The sequence below is a fragment of the Canis lupus genome, chromosome 6, assembly GCF_011100685.1.
Source record: "Canis lupus familiaris isolate Mischka breed German Shepherd chromosome 6, alternate assembly UU_Cfam_GSD_1.0, whole genome shotgun sequence".
Taxonomy (NCBI): domain Eukaryota; kingdom Metazoa; phylum Chordata; class Mammalia; order Carnivora; family Canidae; genus Canis; species Canis lupus.
In genome coordinates this window covers 55,712,231-55,738,376 of record NC_049227.1, presented here as the reverse complement: position 1 = coordinate 55,738,376, position 26,146 = coordinate 55,712,231, and the positions used below count along the sequence as shown (strand labels likewise).

The 26,146-nt window shown below is 38.2% G+C and overlaps 1 protein-coding gene across 1 annotated transcript; it reads right to left on the bottom strand.

Moving 5' to 3' along the window:
- Nucleotides 1-977: 977 nt before the first annotated feature.
- Nucleotides 978-22,630, bottom strand: GCLM (glutamate-cysteine ligase modifier subunit). Its single transcript, XM_038541301.1, has 7 exons — nucleotides 22,292-22,630; nucleotides 17,598-17,663; nucleotides 16,184-16,268; nucleotides 12,488-12,547; nucleotides 10,897-11,099; nucleotides 9,643-9,757; nucleotides 978-5,131 (listed from the first exon to the last, which is right to left on the bottom strand). Exons 1-7 carry the CDS (start codon nucleotides 22,415-22,417, stop codon nucleotides 4,962-4,964), a joined length of 825 nt encoding a protein of 274 aa, XP_038397229.1. The 5' UTR covers nucleotides 22,418-22,630; the 3' UTR covers nucleotides 978-4,961.
- Between the last annotated feature and the right edge of the window lie 3,516 nt (nucleotides 22,631-26,146).

The window sequence follows — 26,146 nt, the reverse complement described above, 5'->3', positions numbered from 1 at the left end:
CTCATTCTATGGGGTGTCTTTTCACTTTGACAGTGTCCTCTGAAGTGCATATTATTTTTTTAAGATCATTTATTCATGAGAGACACACAGAGAGAGGGGCAGAGACATGGGCAGAGGGAAAAGCAGGCTCCATGCAGGGAGCCAGATGTGGGACTCAATCCCAGGACCCCAGATCATGCCCTGAGCCAAAGGCAGACGCTCAACTGTGAAGCCATCCAGGCATCCCTGAAGTGCAATTTAAAAATAATTTGATTCCTTATTTTTCATCAGAAATATGTAATGGAAATATTTTCCCCCATGTGACTTGTATTTTCACTTCCTTAACAGTGTCTTTTTTTTTTTTTTTTTAAGATTTTATTTACTTATTCATGATAGACATAGGAGAAGAAAGAGGCAGAGACACAGGCAGAGGGAGAAGCAGGCTCCATGCAGGGAGCCTGATGTGGGACTTGATCCTGGGACTCCAAGATCGCGTCCTGGGCCAAAGGCAGGCGCTAAACCGCTGAGCCACCCAGGGATCCCCCCCTTAACAGTGTCTTTTGAGGGACAGAAGATTTAAACTTTGATTAAATCCAATTATCAATTTAAAAAAATTTTTTTTGTTATTGTTACCAAAAAGCTTTGCAGCCAGTTTTAATTTTCCTGCTTTGTTCTAATTCGATATACACAATGTAAGCTGAAATTTTAAACTCAGGGAAAGTATTTGGAAACTTAGAATTCTATAATGTCAAATGATTATTTAGGATTGAGAACATAGAGAAGACATTTCAGACAAGTAGGACCTTCTAGGTTTACTGCCCAAAAACCTTCAGTGAAAGAATTACTGATGACATCCTTAAGAAAAAAGCAAATTTAAATGGAATAGAATGCAAGAATCAATGAGGAAAACTGAGGAAAGAAGGAAAACAGCTGAATCAAAGTAATGCATATTGCAAAACAGGAACCTTTCTAAAATAATGGACCAACACACACAAAAATCTTGTATGACATTTTATACGTTTATTCATTGCCGAGAGATACATACTAAAGTTTTGTTTGGCTTTTCTGGTAGTGAAACTACATAACAGCCATATTCTGATATATTTGGGAGATTTGGTCAAATTTTAGCCTCTTTTTTATAAGATATTACTTTTCCCACCTCACTCTTGTCTCAACAAAAGCCATTCCCTTCTAACTGTTAAGGGCAAGCTCTTTAAGAAACTTTTCACTGAATTTCTAAAGTTTACATAAAAGTTGTTCATCATTCAATAAAAGCTTATTTACAAACAAGGCAAACAAAGGCCTCTGCTGGAATTCCCACTCCTTCTTTCATCCTACTCTAGGCTAATTTCTTCAGGGAAGCCTCCAAGCAGTACATACTCCCTGGCCCCACTTCCATCACCAACAGATGCAGACTTTATTGCTCTTGTTCATGTACAGATCTCTCTAACCCCCCACAACTACTATATGCTCCTTAAAGACAGAGGTTTTTTATTTGTGTCTATCTGCCAATATCTTACACAGTGGCTGGCATATAGTAGGCATTTAATGAATCTGAATGAATACATGAATAGCTTTATGGTTTGGATCTGTAAAAATTATATTTTCAAATCATACTGAATTTGAGTTCAAATAGGTCAAAATCAATACTCTAGGATGCTTTCAGCTATTCAAACAACGCAATGAAAAAATATACAACACACTTTATTTTAATTAGATAATTCATAATACTCATAGTATAGGTGAAATTAAAGACATAAATATTAATGCTTTATGCTTTATATTTTGCCTGTATTTTATAATACATCACTAAAGACACATAAAAGTAGAATTATCTAACAAAAACATTTTCCCCTAAGTATTTCTAATTCTGAAAACTATAAAAAATATTAATGAAAGTTATGTTACATAGTTTTCAAAAATAAAGCTGACATATCCCATCATCTTTATGGGAAAATGACAGGTACAAGGTCTGGTACATTATGAAGTTAACTTTAAAAAGTATGTTCAGAATCAGAAGGTGGTATATTTGATTATGAAAACAATGGTTTAAATTCCCATTAAAGCAACTTCAAATTTCTGTAAATGTACAACTGGCAAAGAGATGAATTGTCAATCACTTACATTCCCCAGTATTGAAAATGCTAGGTTGAAAAGTTGCAAAGAAAATCCGTTAAAAAATGAGATGTACTTAAATGAGCCTTAGACCTTTATCATTGAAAATTGAGATCCTATTTCAGTTACTTCTCGGCTCTGGTAGGGAAAAGTCTGACCATCCACTCAAAATAGAGTAACTTTATTTTCCATTCCACACATGGCTGTTTAAGTGATCTTTGAGAACAGAAAAATTATTAGCTTTTTGTTATTCAATCTAGCACAGGCCATTCCTAAATGGATACTCTACGAGTGTACTGGTACAATGTGGCCTTCAGAATTTACATCATATGAACATATTTTATAAGACACCTTGGTCCTTCTGGTGACTACAGTTTCTTGGATGGGAATTCAAGACAGACTCATCACAGAACAAATTCTAAGTTATGGTATATTGTGTTAATGTAAGGCTCCAGTGTACTTTGGAAATATAATAAACTTATAGTTTCTTTTCATGTTTACTGAAAAAAAAAATAAGTTCTTTCTGCCTTGAGTCACTGAATACACCTCACCTCAGAAAACATACCTGTTATATACACTGTTGATAACTTAGCTTTCAGCTTTAAACAATTATTTGGTAGTATACTGTTTGTTATTTTATGGCTTTTTAAACATTAAGTCCTTAAATATCTGAAAAGCATTCACTATATTCTGATAGTTCACAAAAAAAAAGATGTGAACATCAGCTTGAAAAATTGTAAAGCCTTAAAAAAATCAGTTTTTAAAAAAGGTTATTCAATAACAGAAATTAAAGGTACAGAAATGAAACAAAAAACTCATTTTGAAGTCCCATACATACATGATCCCCTTCACAAAATGAATCTATAGTCTTGCTTCTTTGTCAGGAGGTGGGAAGAACACAAAAAAAGCTCCTCTAAAGTTTAGATCAATTAGCAACATAAGTTTATTTTCCCACTTTCAAAATAACCCTTCAAACAATCGAATTTTTTAAGTGTAGGGTTTTAAGAAGCAACAAATGTGATATTAAAGTTCCCTCTTAAAATAGTTTGACCAATTAACTGTTAAGGCTTAAATTAAAATAAGCATTTGTTTAAAGACTTATGTTGTATGAAAACATGTTGCACATTTTGAAATAAAAAAGTTAACTATATACATTCAATAATATTGTATACAATTAATATAAAGGCTATATAAGGCTTTAGGAAGCTCTAGGTCTAGTTTTAGCAAGTCAGTCAGCTGATTTGTTACAATTCTAATGATCAAATTATCTGACCAGTAAACTACAAAAGCTTATTTAGGGTAGGAAGAGTCTGGTGTGTGTGTGTGTATATATATATATATATTTTTTTTTTTAAATATTTATTTATTTGAGAGAGAGAGAGTGCACGGACTGTGAGTGGCAGCAGGGGTGGGGGTGTGGTAGAGAGGGAGAAAGAGAATCCCAAGCCAATTCTGGCACCAAGAGTCAGAGTCCTACACAGGGCTTGATCTCATGACCTGAGCCAAAACCAAGAGTCGGATAACTTAACCGACTGCACCACCGAGGTGGCTCTAGTGTATTTATTTGAATATGGAACCACTTTTCTTTTCTCTAAGTTGAAAAAACTTGGGCAAAATAGTTTTATATATTAGTTTATTTTTTATAAACCATGTATTAAGACACATGGTTTAAAAGTACTGATTGACATACAAGACATATTTAAAACCTTTTCAAACCATTTGGGTTACAGATACAAATTTATAGAACTAAGGAGACCTGCAGTATATATCAAAGGCCATGGCTTATTTATTTTCTCTTTTCTGGTTCTTAAACTAATGAGGAATTATAAGAAATAATCCATAACCTTTTCCAGCTCTAAAGTTTTGATTATATCATTTTGCTTTTAAACAGTTAAGACCATATCTCAAGTTGTCTAGACAGTGTTGGCCCTGAATTAAAGATTTTTTTTTGCTCGCTTTCTATTTGTCCCTCCAAGTCAGTTATTAGTGAGGAGCAAATATTACATATTTTACTCAACTGATTCTGAATCTCTGCACACCCCCTTTCCCCCAGAGCCACAGTGCTCAGCACATGGTAAACACTCAATACTTACTGAATATTCTTGAATGAATAGCAAAATATTAAGAATGGATCAAGTATTAAAAAGAATCTGGAGATGATAATAGTTGCTTTTATAAATCCCCCAAACAATAATTTCAAAGATTCTAGTCTCCTTTTTCAGATTTACTTTGGTTTGTCTTGGAAATAATAGCAAGGAAAATATGGCACAAGAATACAGGATTAAATCATTATAGGTAAACTACAAGCAAGGACAGCTAAATTTAAGTTTTCATTCATGTATTGAAGAAATGAATTTTACTTAGACTACTAATAGATCCCAGCTACTCCAGTTACTCTGGGATATAATCATCTTATTAATAACAGAAAAAATATCTTCCAGTATTGCAGTTTTAACAATTGTAATTAAATTGCTTATACTATAGAATAAGAAGCCATTAATTTTTAGAAATAAAAAATATGTATATACATTACCCTGATGCCTAGGCCCAAAATATATCTAACAACAAATTTTCTTGATTTCTATTAGTCATAAAAATAAAGGAAAAATATATTGCAAGTACTTTCTTTATAGACAATTTCAATTAGAAAACAATAGTTTAATGAAAACAATACAGTGGTTCATGTGAGTGAACTGATATGGAGGCAAGAAAAGTATTCAAAATTGGCAGATAACATTGTCAAATATAACTGAAGAATATCTGCCTCCATGACACCATTTACAGCCAGTAACTAATTTTTACACGTCTCAATTTTATCTTATATTCAAGGAAAATACAAGTCAGTAGGTTATGATCCTAAGTCGTAGTTAGGAACCCCTTCTTTTAGCTTGCAAAATGTAGCCTTTTGATTTGATAATTCCTCTACTTTTAACAATGACCGAATATCTCAGTAGCCACAGGGGCACCCACTCCTGTGCTTGAATGTCAGGGATGCTTTCCTGAAGGGCTTCTTGGAAACTGGCTTCAGAAAGCAGTTCTTAAAACAAACACACACACACAAACAAACATCCAGTGTTAAATTAGAAAATAACAGCACTTTACCATGTAGATAAACATTTAAAAGCAACAAAAGAAACACTTCAAAATTGATTATAAAATATGCTTTCCCTTGATGTGTGCTATGAATCTGAACCAGAATATCAGAAAGATCCAGGCAGTTCTTTAGAAAGTACCCCTGTACCCCAGCCTATTTAATTCATAACCTCTGATGAGTGGAACCTGCATATTTGTTTCTTGTTCTTTTTGGGAAGATTTCCAGGCAATTCTAATGTACAGCCAGTGAAAATACAGAAAAGTTACATACAAAGAAGAAAAATGTACCCATAATCCTATCAAGCAGAGATGGATCATTTCCATTGCCATGTATTTCCTTCCAAATTTTTTCTGTATCTATCTTTCCATATATCAAAAACTAAAAATCACGCTGTAGTTACAGCCTAATTTACTTATTTTTTCAACTTATATTATGAATCTTCCCATGTAATTAAATATTCTGTGAAAGTATCATTTTAAATAATTATCCAGATACTATATTATATAGATCTCATCATTTATACATTTCCTCATTGTTGACCAAAAAAATTTAGGTATTTCCTAATAAAAATAATACTGCGCTGAACATCTTTAAAATGCATGCCTGGCTACGGAATGACAAAGTCAAAGTATAAGTACATTTTAAAGGTCTGATAGACAGTATATTGCCAATTACTTTCCTTAACAGCTGTATTTTATATTTCCACTAGCAGTTGATAACAGAGTGTCAATCCTACCATATCCTCACAAGTACCAGCAATCATTTAAAAACTCTCTGGCAATGGTTATCTTTTTGTTTTGTTTTGTTTTTTAAAAGATTTCAGAGCAGCCTGGGTGGCTCAGCGGTTTAGCGCCCCTTCAGCCTAGGGCGTTATCCTGGAGATCCGGGATTGAGTCCCACATCGGGCTCCCTGCATGGAGCCTGCTTCTCCCTTTGTGTCTCTGCCTCTCTCATGAATAAATAAATAAAATCTTTAAAAATAAATAAAAAAAGATTTTTTTATTCATGAGACATACAAACACACACACACACACACACACACACACAGAGGGAGAGACACAAGCAGAGGGAGAAGCAGGCTCCATGTAGCAAGCCTGATGTGGGACTCGATCCCAGGACCCCGGGATCACACCCTGGGCTGAAGGCAGACGCTCAACCACTGAGCCACCCAGGTGTCCCTATCTTTTTATTTGTATCTTTTTGATGAAATAATTTTCTAATTCCATTTTCATGTCCAAACCCTCTACTCCTGCTCTGATGTACTATTCCCCTCTTCACTGCCTCTCCTCCAGCCACCATGGCCTCATACCTGTATCCTGAAATCCTCAAGCACACACACACTTTTTGAGGCCTTTGAATGAGTTGCTCCCTCTTCCTTGAACACTCTTCTTCCAGATTCTCACAGGGCTCTCACCCTTCTTGTAGGTCTCTGATTAATGTCGCGTTAGCAGAGAGGCCTCCCTACTCTGTATAAAACAACCCCTAACCTGGGCACTCTTTTCTCCCTCAGTCAACTTTTCTCCATAGCATATACCACCATTTATTACATTTAACATTTACCTTACTGTCTATCTCTTCCCAACAAAACATAAATTCCTTGAGGGTTAGAATTTCTCTGACTCCCTATAAGGGACTGAACAATGCCTGACATATAGTAGGTACTCAAATATCTGCTGAATCACTCAATCAATCTGTAAACATTCTATCAGGGTCAGAAGCAACCAAATAGGGACTAAGTGATCTATACAGTATGATGTGGGAGCACGAAAGGACCCACCTGACCCAAAAGAACTGCTGTGATATTTGAGTAACATCAATAGTAAACTCTCAGTAAATGTTAGCTATTATCATGTGCCAGGCACTTTTCTGAGTACTTAACTTGTATTAACTCCTTTAATCCACATGTTAACCCTATAAGACAGATAATACTCTCTCCTTTTCCAGGGGGCAAATGAGGCAGAGAGGTAGATCACTTGCCCAAATTCATGCAGACATTAAGTGGTAGGTTTCACAAATGGAAGGCAAATGTCTCCTTGGGAAAGTAACATGAACATGGATTTATCAGACTTACAGAGAACAGGACCTAGAGGGAATGAGGCATTAGGCAGATCAGATTTAATGGGAGTGAGGGGAGGGTAAAATAAACAAAAAGGGGAAGGCTCTGAGTCAGGATCTCCTACTTCACAATTTTACCCTGGTTGTAGTTAAACTGTTACCACAAATCCTAGGACAAAGAATAATGGAAAATAAACACTTTCTGAAGAATAGGTTAATTTTAGAACTGGGGACTTTAGAACAGGGGACTTAGAGGGGACTTAAAAACAAAGCTACTTTGGATGACAAGTAGATTTAATGTTTTACAACTTGATTGCTTAAAAAATAAAATGTGACACAGAGAGCTATGCTATTCATCAACTTAACTACATACTTTTAAATTAACTATGCGAGCTCTTTAGAATCAGTAAACATGATAAATCTTTTAAGAAAAGAATTGCTTCATTATAGATCAAAGTGAAGAATCACTAATGCAGGATCAACCTATAAATTCTAATTAAAGGGTTTAGTATTAAAATTAGAAAGACATTTAAATGTCAAGTTATGTCAGTAAAACAAAAAATACCAAAAAAGGATTAAATCTCTCTTCTCATATGTATATGCAATTTATTTTGCCATAACAATGATGCATTAGCACATATCCACATGCCAACTTTAGGTATCATGGAAATAAAATACCAGACACCTTAGTCTTATCCTATTTCCTTTCCTACTGGGAAAGGGAAAGAGTTTTTTTTTTTTTAAGTGGGGCCAGAACGGGGTGTAGGCTCATCCATCAGCTGTTGATAATAATTACTGTTGGAAGAGCTGCACATCCTCCCCCTGCCCTGAAACAGATAAATGATATAGTATCTTGCCAACATATGGAAAGTTAGAATTTAAATGGTTTATGTTTCCGAATAAATCAGCATAGAAATTCTTTGTTAGATTTTCACTAAAATGATTTTTTTTTTTTTTTTAATGAATCTAATCACTTGTCAAAGTACTTACTGTAGGGAGAAGCAAAAGTCATTATCTCTTACTCTGGTATCATTTAAATGGAAACTGACAAGAAATAAGGTTCTCAGATTGAAATACTACAATGTTTACATCTCAAATCAAAACGATAGTACAGTATTGGGGAGAAAGGCTCCCAGTTTAACCAGAACCAAGTCTAAGTTTAAATTTTGCCCTTTGCCAGCTGAGTGACCTTGGCTAGTTTCTTAAATTGTAAGGCTCTATTTTCTCATCAATAAAATGCCTAGTTTCAGCTGTTGTGAGGATTACAGATCATCTTTCTAAGGCATTTAGCATGATGCCTAGCATTTGAGGAGCAATAACTATTAAAACAACTCCTTTTCCTACAAAACAGTGAAAAAATGAGAATGGGGCAGATTGCTAATAAGTAATGTAACAGCTTAAGGGGTTATCCATAAGCACACTAAAAATAAACTGTGTCAAACCACCAATATAATGCCATCTTTTTAGACATGGAAGTAAAAGCTACATGTTTTTTACTTACCTCCTCTAGTATTTATTAAACTAGAACTTCTATAAAAATGTTATAGAGATTTAAAACTTTCACAAGACATTTCACAGTTATAACTACTAAAAATACCATTTCATTTTTTCACTGAAAAAATGAGAATGGGGGAGACTGCTAAATAAAGTATAAAACATTCTCTTCTCAGCTTTCCTACTTATCCCATAAAATGTTCATAAAACATCATTCTACAGAAGGTGGACAAGCCATTCTCATTAATCAAATAATGTTTCTAATTGATGACATAGATCTTGATAGTAATGATTAATAAAATACCTAATCAATTACCTATCCTAAGATGCTCAAATTTCAAAATAAATTTTACCTGCCTCTCTTTCCAGATATTTACCCTCTTTAAATAAGTGGCTGTTTGGTACAATTTTTTTTTAAATGATTTTTTATTTATTTATTCATTGAGACACAGAGAGAGAAGGAGAGTCAGAGGCACAGGCAGAGGTAGAAGCAGGCTCCATGCAGAGAGCCCGATGTGGGACTTGATCCAGGTCTCCAGGATCAGGCCCTGGGCTGCAGGCAGCACTAAACCGCTGCGCCACCGGGGCTGCCCCTGGTACAATTTTTGCTGTACTATACAAGGTTTTATATGATACTACTTAGAATATCTCAAAAGATCTTTTTTGTGTAGTTTAATATTTATAAACTTCAACAGGCTGTTCAGGAAATGATCCCTTCAATTTTTTTCTCACTGATAGACAAAATAAAGTTTTGTGAAACTAAAGTCATATACATTTCAAACTATTATGAAAAGTTCCAGGTAACATTTATCACTGTATAAAATTAAAAATTAAATTTTAACAAGTAGTTTCTTATAAGATAAAAAGCTCATGATCAATCAATCAAATGAAAATATAAGTCTTACCTTTTGGATCATTATGAGTCAACAGCTGTATGTCAAATTGTTTAGCAAATGCAGTCAAGTCTGGAGGCATCACACAGCAGGAGGCCAAGTTAACTTGGTTACTATTTGGTTTTACCTAGAAGTGAAAATCAGGACACTGCCACTAAGTACTATGAAAAGTAGAAAGCAGTAAAAGAACACAATTTTAGAAAATATGAAAGACTGCATTTCATAGTGCTTAAAGTTCATAAAACATTTTTGTATGAACATATTTGTTAATGTATGCTGCTTTTTCTAACTCATGTCAGTGGTAACGGCGACAGGAAAGCTCTAGGAAAGGGGGAAAAAAGCCAATATAGTGCTACAACCCTTAGAAATTGTCCTGCTACAACTTGCAATCTAATACACTTGCCTCAGAAACACAGTTCTAAGTGCAATGGTTCCAGCTCTTAAAGAGGGAATAGGTCCTCAAGGTAAAGGATCAAATAGAAACATAAGAACAGTTAAAGTATAAAATATGGTTATAAATCAGACACATGTTGAAAATGAATTAGATAATTTCTAAAAGTTTCTCTGGTTAATTTACAGATACATTCCAGATCACCCAAGTCTCTCCAGCAGAATCTTAGCTGCATTCTGGCTATCACCAAATCAAAGGGAGAAGGGACAATACTTTCTCTAAAGTCTTCCTGTCCATAAGAAACTGAAAGCTCTGTAAAGGGGAAGGCTGGGGATCAAGTAAAAAGAATAAACAAAAATACAGGAAGTAAAGGTAAAATACTAGTAAGCAAGTTTCCTAATAATATTGTATACTATTAGGCCAGAGAGTGGTGGTGATTAATTTGATACCTATTCCTTATCAAATTCTATGAACCAAAAGTCTTTTATATCTTTAAATAACAGCAAAATATTTGTTACATATGATATTTCCTTAAGAAATCAGAACCATGACCTAATCATAGAGAAAAATGTAGTATTTTTATCACAAAGTAAAACCTGAGGAAATAGCCTAAATTCACTTTACTGTAATGCTTCAGTACACATTTTAGTGTTTTTGTCACTCCTTTTAAGTGAGATTCATATTAAGTTCAATTAGGTATATATTTGAGACAAAAAAGTCCAATGCTTTAGATAAAGCTGGCCTCAAAACTCCCATATTTGGAATAGCCACCCCATCATAAGTGTCCACTATTGCATATGATGCTAAATGATACGTAGCAAAGACTCTAAAAGATAGGCTCCTCCCAGAGTGCTTGTGATTGAGCTGTGCTTTACCTGCGCCCACTGATACAGCTGTTCCAACTGTGTTTTGTCTAGATCAGAGGTACCTATTGCAACAATCTTTTTGCTCTGAACTAAGTTTTCTAATTCCTCCCAGTAAGGCTGCAAATGCTCCAAGGAGAGATTAACTCCATCTTCAATAGGAGGTGAAGCAATGATCACAGAATCCAGCTGTGCAACTCCAAGGACTGAACAGGCTGATGTGAAGGAAAACAAAATATGGTAAGTATTTGTTACATATTAAAAATGAAGATTTCCAACATCCTTCAAGTATCCCACTAAATTCTGTCCATACAGTTCACTAGTTTTCTAATATAGGTTATTTCATTCAGTTTCATAATTTACCTATCATTTAGAACATTTCCATCTCTTAAAAAGTCTAAGCCCCTGTTCATTTACTTGGTCTGTGTGGCGGACAAGTCAGTTTGTTTGACCTGCCTCTTTCCTAGGGACTCAAGCTATGATAGTCCTTCTGGGGAAAAAGGCCTCCTTATTTCCTAGGCCCTAGGAATTTTTTGGTAGCTTCTTTATCTTCATAAAATTCTCTTCTCCAGTTCCACCAGTATCTTGTATGGATGATCACAAGAATTCTGACCTCATGCTTTATAATTGGTAGTCATGGCCAAGAATAGTCTTGAGACTCTGAAAAACTAAATTTATAGTCCTAATTTATATTATAGAGGTAGATAATTTCTGTAAAAATAATTGAAAGAGTTTAAGTGATCATTGTTCATTCCACAGATATATTAATGAGCTAATTATTTCAGTGTTCAACGTCTATAATATTGGAAGAATGTCTTAAAAGAAAAAATGTTGGGACACCTGGGTGGCTCAGTGGTTGAAGAGTCTGCCTTTGGCTCAGGGCATGATCCTCGGTCCAGGGATCGAGTTTCGCATCAAGCTTTCTACAGGGAGCCTGCTTCTCCCCTTGCCTATGTCACTGCCTCTCTCTGTGTCTCTCATGAATAAGAAATAAAATATTTAAAAAAAGAAAAGAAAGAAAAGAAAAAATGTTGAATAAATGTAATATCACAATAACCTAACCAAGTGTTGAACAAAGATGAAAATGCTTATTTTGTTGCAGTGGTGGTGGTCATGGTGTTTCACCGATAGTCTACAAGGGCTAAGAATACAGTTAAGGAGAATTTTATCTCCAAATGCATAGTTAACAATTAATTATGTCACATCTTTTGCATTTCTCTGACGTATCAAAATACCTACATAAGTCAATATGATCTGACGGAAGCCTTAAGAAATTAGGCTAGAACTTTAGAAAGTAAAATTGGGACGAGCTCATCTTCTTTTTCACCTGGTCCTGAACACAAGATATAACTAATAAACCTACACTAATTTAAAGTTCATTATGGGGGCAGCCCTGGTGGCTCAGCGGTTTAGTGCCACCTTCAGCCAGTGCTGTGATCCTAGAGACACAGGATCGAGTCCCACGTCGGGCTCCCCGCATGGAGCCTGCTTCTCCCTCTGCCTGTGTCTCTGCCTCTCTCTCACTATGTCTCTCATGAATAAATAAATAAAATCTTAAAAAAAAAATAAAGTTCATTATGAACATAGTTAAATTTTTGCTTACCCATATCAACTGCATTTCTTGTTGATGATGAAGAGTTTGATCCTACAATGAACAGTTTTGCTGGGTAACAAAAGAAAATAAAATTGATTACTACATTAGGGTAAACATTCTACTACACAGTATGAACACTGCCAACAATACGAAGATGACAGAGAATCCTGAATTATTTTTCTATTCCTAATCACATAATTTTATAGTTTTCATTTTTAAAACATGAAAGAATATTTCCATTGTAATTTTTAAATTATATGCTAGTTGCCAAAAAATATGCACTTGTCAAAGAAACAAATATTAATTTTCCATTGTTAGAAGGCAGGTCACATAAATATACAAACTTAAAATGCTTGTAATTCATTTTTAGGAATTAAATATTAATGGAACATATTATATACATTCTCCAATAAACTAAAATCAATAAAAGGCTAGGTTAAACTTGCTTATAATGGGGGAAAAAAATGAAAAAAACTCCATGATCCCATCTTTCTAACACATAATCATTTTAAGTTTTAGACATTAGCTTCCAGCTTTTGATCATATGAAGATAGGTAACATTTATTCCACTTCTATTTAGTTTGCCTTTATGTAATATATTTTTTTACATCTGTCTCTTTTACATGTCTCTCTATAATTAAATAAATAAATAAATAAATCTTTAAAATAAAAAAAGATTTTATTTATTTAATCATGAAAGACAGAGAGACAGAGAGAGAGAGACAGAGAGACAGAGAGAGAGAGGCAGAGGCACAGGGAGAAGCAGGCTCTATGCAGGGAGCCTGAGGTGGGACTCGATTCCGGGTATCCAGGATCACGCCCTGGGCTGAAGGTGGCGCTAAACCGTTGAGCCACCGGGGCTGCTCTTGTATACTCTATTTTATTTATTTTATTTTATTTTATTTTATTTTATTGTATACTCTATTTTAATGAATACTTTTAGATATTCATTTTTAATGGCTGAATATTATTCTATAATTTTGATACGTTATAACTCAAATGATTTCCTACTTTTTGAACATTTACGTTAGTTCCAGTTTTTTGTTATCACGTACAATGCTAAAATAAACATCTTGGTAACTTTGCGCCACTGTCTGCTGAAGCATTTCCTAAGGACAAATTGTTAAAAATATGTATATGAGTCAAAGGGTATGATCTTTTTTGTGAATTTTGTTCTTTTTTAAGATTTTATTTATTTGAGAAAGAGCACAAGAGTGGGAGGAGAGGCAGAGGAAGATGGAGAGGCAGACTCCTCCCTGAGCACGGCCAGAAATGGGGCTTGATCCCAGGACCCTGAGATCATGACCTGAGCTGAAATCAGACGCTTAACTGACTTAGCCACCCAGGCACCCTGAATCTTGTTCTTATTTACTTCCTACTTCTATATAAAAGATTTGTACCAGTTTCCCACCCAACTAAAAATTAAGAATTGCTCTCCTAACAATATAGGACACTATCAAAAACTATATGTTTTTGCTAATTTAGTAGATGTAATATACACCTGTCCAGGAGTGCATTAATTGGCATTTCTTTGGTTACCAGGTAAACTGAGTAGTTTTCCATAAGATTGAGGCTTTGACTTGATTCAAACTCAAATTTATTTGTAAAGATTCACTTCATGTAAATTCATTGTTTAAAATCTAAATTTATTCAATAGAGTAGTAGGAGAGAAAATCAGAAAAGGGAATGGAGAGAAAAGAGGGCTAATGAAATCACTCTATGTGAATTTCCCAGTATTCAACAAATACAACAAATTTACCTTGTATATTTATTTGTCCTTTCCTTTTTACTGTTAGATAATCTTCCTAAAGCATTGATTTCCTTATGCTACTTCCCTATTTAAAAGTCATCGCCACTCCCCTGCCAGGTGAGAGTTAATCTTCACTACTTTAATCCACCCATAGCTCCCGTAATTATACTCCATGAAAACTCCTCCTATCATTATCCCTCTGGCCATGAATTTGTGCCATTTAAAATGGTCTCCTTTCTCTGAAAGAGGAGGCATTTTTAGATATGTAGAGAAAGGAAAGCTCTTCATATGGGGAGAATTTTGATACCTATAAATAATCTCAAGCCCTGGGGCACCTGGGTGGCTCAGTGGTTGAGCATCTGCCTTTGGCTCAGGTTGGGATCCAGGGGTCCTGGGATGGGAGTCCTGCATTGGGCTCCCTGCAGGGAGCCTGTTTCTTCCTCTGCCTATGTCTCTGCCTCTCTCTCAATCTGTGTCTCTCATGAATAAATAAATAAAATCTTTTTTTTTTTAATAAAATCTTTAAAAAAAAAATCTCAAGCCCTCTAGGAACTGAGGAGAACCTGAAAAAGCTCCAAGATAGGTCTAAACCATGAAAAATTACAATCAACCACAGAGAAGAGATTGCTTTTACTTCCTTTCCAACACAAATAGCAATGTGAAATTAATAGAAAGAGATGGGTTTTGGAGTCAGGCATACCTGGATGGATTCCTGGTTTAACCATTTGCTAGTTATATGACAACTTTCAAGTTGTTTAATGTCACTTGTGCAATGGGACTAGGTATACCTACCTTATACAATTGTTTTGACAATCATGTAAGTAATATAAAGTAATATAACCCAAATGTGCTAAGTACAGTGCCTGGTATAAAACAAGGCTCAATAAATGGTAGTTACTGAGTCAAAAAACAATGCCCTATCTCATCTTACATGTCCACCCTAATAAAAAATAATCACAACCACAAATGGTAATAAATAATAGCTACTTAGCCCTTCATTTTTTATATTTTAAAAAGATTTTATTTATTTATTCAAGAGGGACACACAGAGAGAGGCAGAGACATAGGCAGAGAGACAAGCAGGCTCTTCGCAAGGAGCCCCACGCAGAACTCAATCCTGGATCCCGGGATTACACCCTGAGCCGAAGGCAGATGCGCAACCACTGAGCCACCCAAGCATCCCAGCACTTCACTTTTTGCCAAGCACTGTTATGTGTTTTTTTGGTTATTTCATCTAATTTACGAAGAAGCCCATTAAACAGATGCATCCCTATTTTATAGATGAAAAAATAGGGCTCAGAGAGATTAAATAACTTGTTAGCCCAAGATTATACCAGTCAGTAATCTGCATACCAAGCAATTTTGATCTAGCTAAATTCAAGCTTTTAATGACTATGCTATGCTGACTGTAAGCTGAGGGCAAGAACTGTCTTTTTTTTTTTTTTTTTTCATTCCTTGAACTTAGCATGGTCTCTGGAAAATATGCACTCGATACATTTGTTGAATGGGTGCAACATGTATTTTAATTCCTTTTCATGCAACTTGTTGCCCAGACTTCTGTCTACACTTCCTGGTGATTTCAGCCATTGCTCAACAGTGTTCCACCAGGAAAAGAGAGCCTATGCTCACTTTGGATAGATACAGCTCTTAAGCCTTCCCTTTATTCTTTCCATTTTCTCCAACTTAATATTCCTGAAGTCCGACATATAAGTTAGTGAGACCTTCCTGAAGAATGGCAAGGCGAAGTCCTTTTCTGACTCCACTTAAGTGCCAAACCTGACCTCCTATAACTTCCTCTTGGAGTTTACATTATGCTTAAAAAAGAATCTATTGCTCACACTTAGTGACTGAGTCACTTATTACCAGAAGCAAAGAAAGGCTTATTCCATTGCCTGACAAAACCTCACTATCACTTCCACTGTATAACAAAATAAATTCTGAAGGCTTGACTTTACCAGAAACTTTCATCTCTTCTCTTTCATCAGGGTTGATCTTTTCTACTGCATGAGATACAGTACATTCCAAGACATCTGGAAATTCCTACAAAAACACATGATGTTTACAATAAATACAAAATTAATGTTTTTTAAAAAAAATTAATGTTTTTGATAAGCTATATATTTTCTACTGTCCATAATACCCTTTAGAAAGAGAACCAAAACAAAACAAAACAAAACAACGAAACAGAGAACCATAACATAACAGATACCTAACATCTGGATGGGCTGCATAAGGTTTATAAAGTCCTGAAAGAAAGATAAAATGCTGTGTATGTGTATCCATTTTCTGGGAAAAAGTATCTCATTCTGATCAGGTACTCGAGGAATGCATGATCAAAAAACCCTAAACAAATGGTAGTGGTGGGAGCATGGGAGCAGCCGCGAGGAGCCACGAGGAGTTCGAACCACCAACACAGCACAAATTTTGGTTAAAAATGAAACCAATGAAAAACAGCAAATATTTACTCATTCTGCATAATGACATCCTAAAAACTTATTAATCACAAACATTTTAAACCAAGAGTTTTTCTGAGTGCAATAAAAAGGTAAAGGCAATTCTAACATATTATAATAATTTACAAGAAAAATGGTAAAATGTTAGTACATGTAAATCAGAAATATATTAACTCACAAGATTAAAACAAAGTAAACAATGAGGCATTTCCCACAATTCTTGAGCATATTACAATGCCTGGCACATAACAAGGGCTTAGTAAGTGTTTATCAGTCATGCATAGAGGCAAATGTCATTTCAGAGAAACAGAGACTGAAAGAAGACATTAATCAACATCTGCCTAACAGCTATAGAGTTTAAACTTGCAGAATGCCCACAGCAACAACTGTTTCTGGCACATGTCCTCTTCCGTAGTCTTAAAGTAGTCTATGTAATTTTTATGAGCTTTTGGCTGAGTTGGATTCCAAAGAATGGTTTGCAGACAGGTGGTCTGTATATTAATATTTATAATAGTCCTTTATTAACATTTAATGAAATGCCCAGTGTTCCATTTGAAACTGACATTAAAAAATTTTTAGTGACCATATTTACTCTACCTAACAACCAAAACTGTTCAATAATTATTCCTTTACTAGACTAAATATAAACTGGAACAAAATATGCTGTGAAGAAACTGTGGTGGGAATTTAACAGAGAGAATCCTGGTATCTAGTCTAGTTGAAGAGTTGGTAACATCCTGGATTTTCTGTTTTATGCTTAAGCATACTGGGTCAGTCAACCATCTCAGTAAATCAGCCACAGGAGTTTTATGCTAATTGCCTATTTGACTTCCCTGTCAAAACTGGGAAAATTAATTTCCTGCTTACTGCACTTTGCTTTTGACCTGCGTGATTTCTTCATTCACATTTTACTCACCCTGACCAAATCAGGGCTGATTTGGGAACTCCACTCATTCAAGGTCTTTTGGATGCAATCTCGAAGCTGTAAAAGGAATGCATTTTGAAACTGTTAATCAAGCTCTATACACTTTTCTGTACTTCTACAATAAGAATATATTAGTTTGGTAGGTTGGAAAAAGATGTCAATAGGAAAAGCCATAAAAAACAAAATTTTAGTTCTACAGGGTTTTTCTTTTCTTCAACAAAGACATGGTTAGATCTGTTTTTATCTTAATATGTTAATGTAAAACAGTAATCTATTTTTAAAGTGTTTTTGTAAACAATGAAAGTTTAGTAAGCCTTTGAGACATAAAAGCATTCACAAAGAAACAAAAAGAAAATTTTCAAGAACAAGTTTATAAGTAGAGGAACAGGAGTTCAAGTCCAAGGAGTCTGACTAAAATTAGTATTAAGCACTATGAGAAAATCCTCAAAGATGAACAAATGATTCTCCAAGCGTAGCCAGAGAAACTCCATCATTCACTTGTCCTGTTCATTAAAAATTCCAGTTCCTGAGCCCCATTCTAGACCTGCTCACTCACTCTCAGGGCAGCAGAAGTTGCATTTAACAAGCATTCCAAGGAATCAACATGTAAGGTCTGAAAACTACCATAGTCATATCTTATACAAGTCAACTTGCATAATGCCAGCCTATATGACATTTCTTACCACTTAGGTATACCTCCAACCGGTCTTCAATGTTTTCTTATATAAACAAAATTTATTTACATCAACATTATAGTATGTTGTATATCTATTAAAGTGTTAATGGATTTTTCATCCCTCATGTTGGTGTATTTCAAACTTGTCTAATATGCTCCAAAGTTAAGACATACATACATTCACAAAGTAAGGACTATAAATACATTTGACAGAACAAAAAACTTATAAAACAATATGTTCACTACATGCTAGGTACTCTGATGGCTTCTATTAATTAGACAAAAACATGCTGTCCTATGGCTCACCAAACTGATTTACGATCACTAATGGGCAACACTAGCAATTTGAAATCACCATCTTATAAAAATCCAAGGACACAGTGCTTTGCATTCTGTGGGCAATCAATGAAAAAATAAATGAGTAACTGGAAGCAAGTCCCTAAACTGCAATAACAGAGGCTAAACTTCTGAACTTAGTGATCTATGATTGTTTATGATAAAAACTGACACAAGTATTTTATTGCTTTTATCTTAGTACACATAACAAGGGACAACTGCTTTATCAATTTAAGAGCTCAGAGTATCTATGTTAAGCTTCACAATCCACAACAAAAACTTATGTGCTATCCTCAATAGTCCACATGAACTCAATTTACAAGGTCTATATCTTCATGGAAAATATATTTACAACGAAATTTAAGATATTAAATAAAAATTAGTTGATAATTATTCCGGACAGAATTTCAAGTCAATATTCTTTTCAAAATTAGTAAAAGTTGGGGCAGCAGGAACGATTAGAAGTTAACAATTCTATCAGGAGTACTTTCTTTGGTTCAAATCATGGGAGAATTTTTAAGATATTTTCCTCTGAAAGGATGGCTCATGTGCATACTTAAGGCTTTCCTGATGAAAAGCCCAATTCAGGAAGGTAAGTATATTTTCAGAGTATTCACTTCCTTCTTGAAACCATTTCTTTTTTTTTTTTTTTTAAAGATTTTATTTATTTATTAATGAGAGACAGAGGGAGATAGAGAGAGGCAGAGACACAGGCAGAGGGAGAAGCAGGCTCCATGCAGGGAGCCTGATGTGGGATTTGATCCCAGTCTCCAAGATCAAGCCCTGGGCCGAAGGCAGGTGCTAAACCACTGAGCCACCCAAGGATCCCCTTGAAACCATTTCTTTAATTAATCTTGGATTCTGCAAAATGTCAGGACAAATCACAAGACAATGAGAAATTCATGAACTATTATCACAATGTTACAATGAGAAATTCATGGACTATTATCACAAACCTAATGATTTCTAATCTTTTTACATGTTATCTATATTGATTGAACATTAAACTTGTATTTTTTTGGTTCTCTGCTCTCTTCATTCTTATCATATATGCATAGGATCACTGAAGATAAGTATCATCATAATGTAGTGCATCATTAGATCTGGAGTTGTATGAGAGTTTTAAATATACTACATGATTCATCTGGCCAAATAAGCTTACAACAAAGAACTGAGCAAAACAGTCCTATAATGGCTCACTTAAAAAGATTTGATTTCATAAAATTCCAGTGAAAAAAAATTTTAAAGATAATAGAATTTAAAAAACAAACACATTAGAACTAGAAGAGACCTTTTAGGAAACTTAATCTAACTCTCTACTCAATGTGTAAATTTTATTTTTTAAAGATTTTTTTTTATTCATGAGAGACAGAGAGAGGCAGAGACATAGGCAGAGTTGGAAAAGTAGGCTCTTCTCAGGGAGCCTGATGCAGGACTTGATCCCGGACCCCAGGATCACGCCTTGAGCCAAAGGCATATGCTCAACTGCTGAGCCACCCAGGCATCCCTAAATTTTCTTAATAATGAGTGATTTACTTAGTTTCTTTATGAGGTTAACTGTTTCAAATAGCATATTCCAATTTGGAGCTCTATTTGTTACAAAGTTGTTTCTTTTTTTCAACACAGAATTAAAACCTGTCTCTCTTAAACTGTCCTAATTTCCTATGATTTGCTGCCGTATCTTCAAGTTTTCCTTAAATGTTTTCTAGCTTATTTTGTACCTCTTATGCAGCACCCCCTGCCAAAAAAAAAAAACTAGAATTAGTCCTTTGAACAATGTTTTTCAAACTGTGGAGTGTGACTCATTATATTAAGAAATAGTTTTTAAAAATTAAAATAGGATAGAAACAGAATACACAGTATACACTAAAGATTGGTATCTTTATAAAATCTTTGAGAGATTAACAGCTTTAGTAAAGTACAGACACAAAATTCACTTATTTTATGTGCACAATTCAATGATTTTTGGAGAGTGTGTGCAGTTTTACAGAGTTGTGCAGCCATCACCACAATCCAACTTTAGAACATCACCATGTGCCCACTAGCAGTCACTACCTATTCTTATCCCCAGCCAAAGGCAATCACTCATCCTACTTTCCGTCCTTATGGACTATGAACTAGATTGCAAAAGGTAAAATTGCTCACTGGGTTTGCAGTCAAGAAACTTTGAAGGTCACTAGAGTGTGTTGTAGTGAAACCAGACGGCAAAACTTTCACCAAATATTGTAAATATACATGGAAAATGGTGTATTGAACCAGCAGTTCTGGGAGGAAACTGAAGGAATTGAGAAAATATTTATAATATAAATATTTATAATATAAATATAATATATATATAATATAAATTGAGAAATATTTCTTTGGGGGAAAAATAGTCCAAGTGGGGTGGTTTAAACAAAAAAAGGTAGACATACTGAGATGGATGGAGCCTGGTCACAGAATGTGATACAGATTTCGGCTCCTATTAAAGTCACAACCAAAGAGTTCTCATCTGGTGGGTGCTCACTCCCCACCCCAGGCCTGGGCACAGACCCAGAGCATACTCAAAGGGATGCCAGTGCTGCTGCAAAGCCCATCACCAACATCTTACATGAAAGAGCAAAAACTGGGCAGCCTGGGTGGCCCAGTGGTTTAGCGCCGCCTTCAGCCCAGGGCCTGATCCAGGAGACCTGGGATCGAGTTCCATGTCGGGCTCCCTGCATGGAGCCTGCTTCTCCCTCTGCCTGTGTGTGTGTGTCTCTGTCTCTTGAATAAATAAATAAAATCTTAAAAAAAAGAAAAAAGAAAAAGAAAGAGCAAAAACTGCCTAGGAATACAGTACGGCTGATATCGTAATACGGCACAGGATATTTTTTTTTCTTTCAATCAAGATTTCTTTAAAATCCTGATATAAAGGGAGATATATGCCTGCAAGGTGAGCGTTCTCCTGTTTTATCTCTGATTCCTCCCAGTGAGTTGATGAGGACCTTATCACCATCCAGCTTCGAAGTTGCCCGAACAAGACTCAGAGAAGGGAACTTTCCCAAACTCACGCAGCTCCTCGACGAAAGGTGAGTCTTCATTTACTGTTATTTTTCAACACCGAAAGCATCCCATGCCGCCTGAGGCCTCCGCAACTAACTGGGCACACTGTCCACTGAGGGATGACCAGCTATGGGCCGAATATGTATCATTCCAGATTCATCACTGCCACTCCAAGCTAGTGATTAGTCTCCAAATAAACCGAGGCAGGTTAATCTTCAGCCAGAAAAATACATACCTTACTCCGAAGGCGAATTTGAGCCTTGAGTCATGTGCCTCACAGCCACAGAGAAACTACTGTTAACAGCCTCAGAGCTAAGTGGATTATTGCTACTACCTTCACCTGCACCCTGGAAAAGCGAATCTAAACTGTGTTCACCTGGCCGCGGTGGGGGGTGGGGGGTGGAAGGGGGCGAGAGCTGGGGCGGAGGGGTGGGTCCTCCCTGCACCCCCCTCCCCTCCCCCGGCCCCAAGAGGGGTCCAGCGAGTCGGGCTGCCGGCCGGGAGCACTGGCCGAGGCATCCCTCGGGGTGAAGTTGCACCTGCCGACTGTTTTAGGACGCGAGCCCCCCGCGCCCGCGTTGCCCAGGGGCGCGCCTCCCCGGGCGCCCTCCCCGCGCCGCGGCCTGCCCGGGGGCCCCGCGTCTCTCACCTCCTCGCTGTGTGTGGACGGGCACTTCTTCCGCAGGCGACCCCAGTTCAGCAGGTTGCCCGTCTGCAGGTGCAGGGTGCGGGCCCGCGCCAGCAGCGCCCCGGCCGCGCGGGGGTCGGTGCCCATGGCAGCGGCCGACGGAGGGCGGGAGGGCGGGAGGGCGGCCGGGCGGCGCCGGGGCCGCGGGCAGGGAGGAGGCCGGAGAGCCGGGCGCGAGGCCGCCCGCCCCACGCGGCGGGACCTCAGCCCGCGCTCGGGGCCGAGGAGGCCGGACGGCGGCGCAGCGGCGGCCCGGGAAGGACGCGCTGGCGGCGGCGGCGGCGGCGGCGGCTGCTCCTCCTGCGGCCGCCGCCGGAGAGTTGACTCCCAACTGGAGGGACCGTTTCCTGGAAGACAATGACTAAGCAGAAATCGCGGCTGAGAAAGTGCTTGGTAACCGTTACCCGTCCCGCGGCGGGGCCGGGCGGGGCGGGGCGGCGAGAGGGCTGCGGGACGCCCGCCCGCGGGTGACTGGCCCTCGGCCTGCGGCGGGCGTGGCGCCGGGAGGCGGGCGGGCGCGCGCGGCGGAGCGGGCGCGGGGGCGGGGCCGGGGCCGATCGGGGGGCGGGGCCGGGGCCGATCGGGGGGCGGGGCCGGGGCCGATCGGGGGGCGGGGCTGGTCGGGGGCGGGGCTCCTGCCTGCGCCCGCGCCCGCGCCACCCGGTCGCCCGCCGCGCTCGCGCTCTCGCCTCCCAGCCAATGGGCGGCCGCGCTGCTGCTCTCCTGCCGCACCTCTTTAAAAAGACCCCGAGAGCCGCTGCCGAGGCTTTGAAATACCAGCGGGTTTGAGTTCTCCCAGGCGGGGGTGAAGGCTAGGTGCCCCCTCATCGCTTTTCTACCGCCCTAGTTCATCTTTCTCAAGGTCCCCGCCCGCCCCGAGCTGCGCGCTTTTCTCCCTACCCACGGGGTCTAGTGAGTCGCGCCGCTTGCTGCACAGGGAGGCCCTCGAGTGAGACTCGGTCTTGGCCTCGACAGGCTAAAACTCGAGTTCCCAAGGCGAGGCCTGGCCTGAGCGTGCGAGAGAGCGTGTTAGGGCAGTTTGCACATGAGTTCAGGTTAGAGAGCCCTTCATCCGGTGGAGCCGGGGGAGATTTTCGTCAGCCCCTCCCTTAGAGACCTTTGTGGTTCTTTACTCCTGTTTCGTTTCTTTTCTTTTCTTTTCTTTTCTTTTCTTTTCTTTTCTTTTCTTTTCTTTTTCTTTTTCTTTTCTTTTCTTTCTTTTTATTGGAGTTCAATTTGCCAACATATAGCATAACACCCAGTGCTCATCCCATCAAGTGCCCCCCTCAGTGCCCGTCACCCAGTCACCCCCACCCCCCCGCCCAGCTCCCCTTCCACCACCCCTTGTTCGTTTCCCAGAGTTAGGGGTCTCTCATGTTCTGTCTCCCTTTCTGATGTTTCCCACTCATTTTTTCTCCTTTCCCCTTTATTCCCTTTCACTATTTTCTATATTCCCCAAATGAATGAGACCATATAATGTTTGTCCTTCTCCGATTGACTTACTTCACTCAGCATGATACCCTCCAGTTCCATCCACCTCGAAGCAAATGGTGGGTATTTGTCATTTCTGATGGCTGAGGAATATTCCATTGTATACATAAACCACATCTTGTTTATCCATTCATCTTTCAATGGACACGGAGGCTCCTTCCAAAGCTTGGCTTTTGTGGACATTGCTGCTATAAACATTGGGGTGCAGATGTCCTGCCATTTCACTGCATCTATATCTTTGGGGTAAATCCCCAACAGTGCAATTGCTGGGTCGTAGGGCAGGTCTATTTTTAACTCTCTGAGGAACCTCCACACAGTTTTCCGGAGTGGCTGCACCAGTTCACATTCCCACCAACAGTGTAAGAGGGTTCCCCTTTCTCCGCATCATCTCCAACATTTGTGGTTTCCTGCTTTGTTAATTTTCCCCATTCTCACTGGTGTGAGGTGGTATCTCATTGTGGTTTTGATTTCTATTTGCCTGATGGCAAGTGATGAGAAGCATTTTCTCATGTGCATGTTGGGCATGTCTATGTGTTCCTCTGTGAGATTTCTCTTATGTCTTTTGCCCATTTCATGTTGGATTGTTTGTTTCTTTGCTGTTGAGTTTAATAAGTTCTTTATAGATCTTGGATACTAGCCCTTTATCTGATACGTCATTTGCAAATATCTTCTCCCATTCTGTAGGTTGTCTTTTAGTTTTGTTGACTGTTTCTTTTGCTGTGCAAAAGCTTCTTATCTTGATGAGGTCCCAGTAGTTCATTTTTGCTGGTTTCATATGTGGTTGACTTGGTGTGAATCTCAGGTTGGACATTTATGGGGCTTTTCTCAAGAAACCTTTGCCTTTGTGAAAAGTAATCAGAAAGAGTAAAAGGCAAAATGCTGTCTTAGAGGATAAACTCCGGTTGGTAAGAATTGAGGGTGAGGTGGAAAAGAAGCTCCTTGGAGCAGGGAGTTAGAGATGGCGCCTGATTTTAACCAAGTATTTGTTGGCTGGATGAAGGTAAGAATTCCTTGAAGAGAAGGGTGGTGCCAGAATCAGGAAGAAGCATTTCTTAACAAGCATTAAGGATAAACTGTTTACATAATTAAAATTTTAATTAATTAAAATTAAAATCACCGGCGGGTATTTTAATTAATGCAAACAGTTTATCCTTATACTGAATTTTTTGTGGTATCATTTCTTAACTTTTTGTATATTCTCTAATACCATGCAAATAATTCTTTTTTAAAAAAAAATATTTTATTTATTCATGAGAGGCACAGAGAGGGAGGCAGAGACACAGGCAGAGGGAAAAGCAGGCTCCCTGCAGGGAGCCCGACTCAATCCCGGGACCCTGGGGTCACGCCCTGGGCTGAAGACAGACTCTCAACCCCTGAGCCACGCAGGTGGCCCCACACGAATAATTCCTGATTAAAACTTAGAGGTTTGGGGGATCCCTGGGTGGCGCAGCGGTTTAGCTCCTGCCTTTGGCCCAGGGCGCGATCCTGGAGACCTGGGATCGAATCCCACGTCGGGCTCCCGATGCATGGAGCCTGCTTCTCCCTCTGCCTGTGTCTCTGCCTCTCTCTCTCTCTGTATGACTATCATAAAAAAAAAAAAAAAACACTTAGAGGTTTGGGGCAGCCTGGGTGGCTCAGTGGTCTAGCACCTGCCTTCGGCCCAGGGTGTGATCCTGGAGACCTGGGATCGAGTCCCAGGTCAGGCTCCCTACATGGAGTCTGCTTCTCTCTCTGCCTCTCTCTCTCTCTCTCTCTCTGTCTCTCTCTCTCTCTTTCATTAATGAATAAATGAAATCTTTAAAAAAAAAAAACACAACTTAGAGGTTTTACATCCTCAACTATTAGACCTGCTTTCTTGCTGGGAATTTATGTAGCATATTGGTCATGGACCAAACCTGACCTTACCAGATACTGGTTATTTTAACTTAGGTCACTTAGTCTCTCTGTTTCACTTTCTCCAATCTGGGCAGATAATAGTTTAAACTATACAAAATTGCTCGTAATTGACCATTTTTGACCTACAGAAATGGCTAGGTGTCATGGTTCCTCCTGATATAGTATCTTCCACCTTAGGTAGGAGCGAGGAATTAGAGAGCTTACCGAAAGCTCTTAGTAGTATTCGGCTCATGGTAAAGGTTTAGTAAGTGAGAGCTCCTATTACTAATGCCTCTGTCCTTTCCCCCTTATAATCCAGTTCTCACAACATTGACAAATTCGTGGCATGAAATCAGAGCAGCATTCTGTTATGCTTTTAAAATGTACATTGTGTAAGCTCATTTACTCTTCATAGCAACTCAGATAAGTAACTTATTGAAAATCTCACTA